The sequence below is a fragment of the Etheostoma cragini genome, chromosome 24 (assembly GCF_013103735.1).
Source record: "Etheostoma cragini isolate CJK2018 chromosome 24, CSU_Ecrag_1.0, whole genome shotgun sequence".
Lineage (NCBI taxonomy): Eukaryota > Metazoa > Chordata > Actinopteri > Perciformes > Percidae > Etheostoma > Etheostoma cragini.
The window spans coordinates 176,529-181,131 of record NC_048430.1 but is presented as its reverse complement, the minus strand read 5'-3'; the positions used below and the strand labels follow the sequence as shown (position 1 = coordinate 181,131).

The 4,603-nt window shown below is 40.9% G+C and overlaps 1 protein-coding gene across 1 annotated transcript in view; it reads left to right on the top strand.

The window, feature by feature from the left end:
* The window catches only part of LOC117939676 (CLIP-associating protein 1-B-like), a 62,259-nt gene that overhangs the window by 42,428 nt on the left and 15,228 nt on the right, over window positions 1-4,603 (top strand). The window contains exons 24-28 of the mRNA XM_034865164.1: window positions 795-1,042; window positions 2,078-2,141; window positions 3,086-3,088; window positions 3,215-3,378; window positions 4,311-4,533. Coding sequence (XP_034721055.1) covers window positions 795-1,042; window positions 2,078-2,141; window positions 3,086-3,088; window positions 3,215-3,378; window positions 4,311-4,533 — 702 coding nt within the window. The remainder of the gene's footprint in view (window positions 1-794; window positions 1,043-2,077; window positions 2,142-3,085; window positions 3,089-3,214; window positions 3,379-4,310; window positions 4,534-4,603) is intronic.

Here is a 4,603-nt window from a genome sequence, read left to right as displayed (position 1 = left end):
TCTCTCTCTCTCTCTCTCCCCCCCTCTCTCTCTCTCTTCTCTCTCTCTCTCTTCTCTCTCTCTCTTCTCTCTTTCTTCTCTTATCCTAGGAGGGGATAAGAAAATGAGTTGAGAAAGGGGTGGGACACAGAAAGGAGAATAGAGACCTTTTCTGTTTTTGTTTACTTTTATAATGGAGTAAATATACTTTATATACATTTAAATTCATGGTTTGTTCCGTCTTTTGTCCACAGTTTAAAAATTAGATTAGATTTGACATTTTATTCATCCCACAACGGGGAAATTTAGTTATTACAGCAGCAGCATTTTTTTTTAAATAACAGCAAAAAACACACAAACAAGTAAGCACACAGGAAATGGAGGCAAACAACAGACACTGATTAGATGGTAGACTGAAAGGAAGCAAAATGGCGTCAAATAAAAGGTATTTTAAAGTGCAGTTGCCATGATACAAGAAACTATTGCAGTGTAAGTGACGTTAAAAATTAAATTGAACGTGTAATTAGAGTAATGAAGGAAGAGTCTGTGGCATAATATAAATTATATTAACCTGTGACGACAAATATTGAATGTAAGTACTTGTAATAAAAAAAAACAGGAGCAGAAAATGTAGATTTTACCATGATTCATGGTGTATTTTTGTACATTTGGGTCCCTGGGAGACACCGAATCTCTCTTTTGGGTCTTCAATTGAACAGGTTTGGGAACCCCTAGTCTAGATCTTGAGGCAGATGCTGCCGTGACCCTTTCAGATCTGTTTGCAAACCCCCTAAATCTTTTCTTCTTCCACTCAGCGGAGGCCGGTGAGGCGGCGCTTCGAGTCTCCGGGGATGTACTCGGACGACGACGCCAACAGCGACGCCTCCAGCGCTTGCTCCGAGCGCTCGTACGGCTCGCGCAACGGCGGCGCGGCGCCGCACTACCTGCGTCAGACGGAGGACGTGGCCGAGGTGCTGAACCACTGCGCCAGCGCCAACTGGTCTGAGAGGAAGGAGGGTCTGCTGGGCCTGCAGAACCTGCTCAAGAGCCAGAGGATGCTCAGGTGGGAGTCAGGACCTGGCTGATCTCTCGGGTTTTGTGCTGGTTGCAAATGATTATTTTGGGGTTTGGGAAGTTTGAATTCACTTCAAGCATTGTTGGAGAACTTCATTAGATTAGATTAGAGTCAACTTTATTTCATTACACAGGTACAGGTACAGGTACAGGTACAGGTAGGCAATAGCAGCAGGTGCAGGATATACACTGGTTCCATAGGTGCAGGACGTGGATATGTACTGGATAAATATATAGAAATGAAAACTATTATAAACAGAGTTTTACAGATGGGTTTGTCCTATGAATATAAAATATAGATAACAAGTATTGTGAGCAAGATTTACAGCTGGATATTTACTGAATATAATATACAGCTGGATATTACTATAAGTAGAAAATGTACAGATATGTACAATAAACATAATATACTGATGGTTTACAGAGTTTACAGGTGAATATGTACTATGAATATTTATATACAGGCGGCTATTATTATAAACATATTATAAATATATTTTTACAGATGGGTATATATATATATATATATATATATATATAATAATTTTAGGCTAAAATGAGCAGTATAACAATGGATTTAAAGGTATAACAAGTAAAGTTTGGGCAGAAGCTATCTGAATTAAAGTGCAGTGGAAAGTACTTGCATATTACAGTTAAAGTACAGTATCGCAGATGTATATGTAAACATTTGGTACTGTAAATAAACAGTGAGAGAGGAGTTGTTTTAGGTTGCTTGAGAGGATATTTGCTCCACATTTCTTTAACTTTAACTGCCCTGCATCCCAGTTTTCCTTTTTTTGAGTCTATAAAAAGTGCGTCCTATTGTGTTTTTAATGTTGAAAGTAGTTAAAAAGTAGCTGATGAGAGGCTTTTAGTTATAAGGTTTCTAAAGTATATTCTAAAGTATGCTAATTGTTGATACAGGAATATGTTTGGCCCTTCAGTTTGTGACTTATAAGATCTGGAACTGTCCGAACATGCTGACATTAAAATATAAATGTGCTTTTTTTTTTTCTTCTGTCAGTCGCGTGGAGTTGAAGAGGCTTTGTGAGATCTTCACCAGGATGTTTGCAGATCCTCACAGCAAGGTGAGGGCCAGCTGGGCTTCTGCAACACACGGCATGTTACTCACTGCACCACCAGGCTGCTTTGTAGTCATTTTACATCTATTTTTAGTGGTTTTGTGTATCTTTAAAGTCATTTTGAGTGTTTTTTGAGTCTTGTAGGTGTCATTTAGCATCTCTTTGTGGTCTATTAGGTGTCATTGTAGTAATTTTGCATGTCTTTGTGGTCTATTAGGTGTCATTGTAGTCATTTTGCATGTCTTTGTGGTCTATTAGGTGTCATTGTAGTAATTTTGCATGTCTTTGTGGTCTATAAGGTGTCATTGTACTCATTTTGCATCTCTTTGTAGTCATTTTGCATCTCTTTGTGGTCTATTAGGTGTAATTGTAGTCATTTTGCATCTCTTTGTAGTCATTTTGCATCTCTTTGTGGTCTATAAGGCGTCATTGTACTCATTTTGCATCTCTTTGTAGTCATTTTGCATCTCTTTGTGGTCATTTTGCATCTCTTTGTAGTCATTTTGCATCTCTTTGTGGTCTATTAGGTGTAATTGTAGTCATTTTGCATCTCTTAGTGGTCTATTAGGTGTCATTGTAGTCATTTTGCATCTCTTTCTAGTCATTTTGCATCTCTTTGTGGTCTATTAGGTGTAATTGTAGTCATTTTGCATCTCTTTGTGGTCTGTTAGGTGTCATTGTAGTCATTTTGAGTCTCTAATTTGTGTGTTTTTTGTGTTTGCATGTCATTTGTCATCTTCTTCTAGTTTTTTTGTGTCTCTTTAAATGATATTTTGCGTTTTGAAGGCCAAGGAGCCCCTGACACACGTTCGTCCCATTAAGTAAAATGCCTGCTTGATTTATCTGACCGAATACACTGCTCCCATGTGAGAACTAACTGCAGGACTAACGACCACAGTGTGTTTTTCGTTGCATGCCTCGTTGCTGCTGTGGACTCTAACAAACACCAGAGAGTAAGTGTTGACTCACCACAGCCAACCGTCCGGTCACATTTCAGCCGCACTGCGTGTTTTACTCACTTGTTGCAAACAATCACCACGAAGAACCTGACTTCCCTCCTCTTCCTCCTCCTCTCTCAGGTCTTCAGCATGTTCCTGGAGACTCTGGTGGACTTCGTCACGCTGCACAGGGACGACCTGCAGGACTGGCTCTTCGTCCTGCTCACCCAGCTGCTGAAGAAGATGGGCGCCGACCTGCTGGGCTCCGTCCAGGCCAAAGTCCAGAAGGCCCTAGACGTCACCAGGTTGGCAGCTGGCTTCAATCTTTGCTTCCAAAAAATGCATTTTTTAGTCACTGGCCGTTCAAAAAGTCACAAAAAAAATAGGAATGTCTTGCTTTTGTTGTTTTATTATACTGGATTTATAATTTCTGCGCTTTTAACATTTACACACGTGAACAGCTTTCTTTCCAAATAAACCCGCTGGGAAATACAACTATTTCTTATAAAAGTACAGAAAAGTTGGACTAATACAAAGAATAACATGTTGTCTGAACATGTTGTCAAACTTTAAGATGGGAAATAAGTTCTTTAGTTTGAAAGAAGATGTTTTTAAGACCTCCTACAACACTGACGTGGCAGACGTGAAGCATCTAGTCTACATGGTTATTATAACATCTGACAACATCTATGGTTGTAATATCAGAAGGCTCAAAGGGATTTTAGGAAGGCAGGTTGTTACGGCTTTGAACAAGGTAAACCCAGTAGTAGGACGCCTTAAATTCCTTTTTTAGCGTGCGCGTCTTGTTAGCTGCCTCCATGTACCGGGTCTATGGGGTTGACTGAAGGACCCTGGTTGATATCAGAGGCTGCAAGAAAGACAAAAGCAACACTGAGCACAACTTTAGTGTGTCAAAAATGTCGCAAAGTGAGGGGCAAAATGAAGCCCAGATAGCAAAAACTAGACTTATCTACTATAACTAACACTTCCTTGGATGAGTTTAAGGAGTTGATAAAAGATAAAGCAGATTTTTATCAATGGGATTTAAAGAGTTTTATCTGTTTTACTACTTTTTATATTCGTATTGTTGACCGTAATCTTCCTGTTGTTGTTTTTTAGGGAGACAATTTTAAGATCTGTCCAGGGACAACGGATGAAAAACAGCCTTTTTTTTTTTACGTTTTCGACTCAGTTTTGGACGTTTTTTAATGCCGCATTTCCTCGTTTTTCTCCGCAGAGATTCCTTCTCGTACGAGCAGCAGTTCAACATCCTGATGCGGTTCATCGTGGACCAGACCCAGACCCCCAACCTGAAGGTGAAGGTGGCCATCCTGCGCTACATCGAGGCTCTCGCCCGCCAGATGGACCCGGGCGACTTCGTCAACTCCAGCGAGACGCGGCTCGCCGTCTCTCGCGTCATCACCTGGACCACCGAGCCCAAGAGCTCCGACGTCCGCAAGGTAGGAGGTCAGGAGGTCAGGAGGTCAGGAGGGTGGGAGGTCAGGAGGCAGGAGGTCAGGAGGGCGGGAG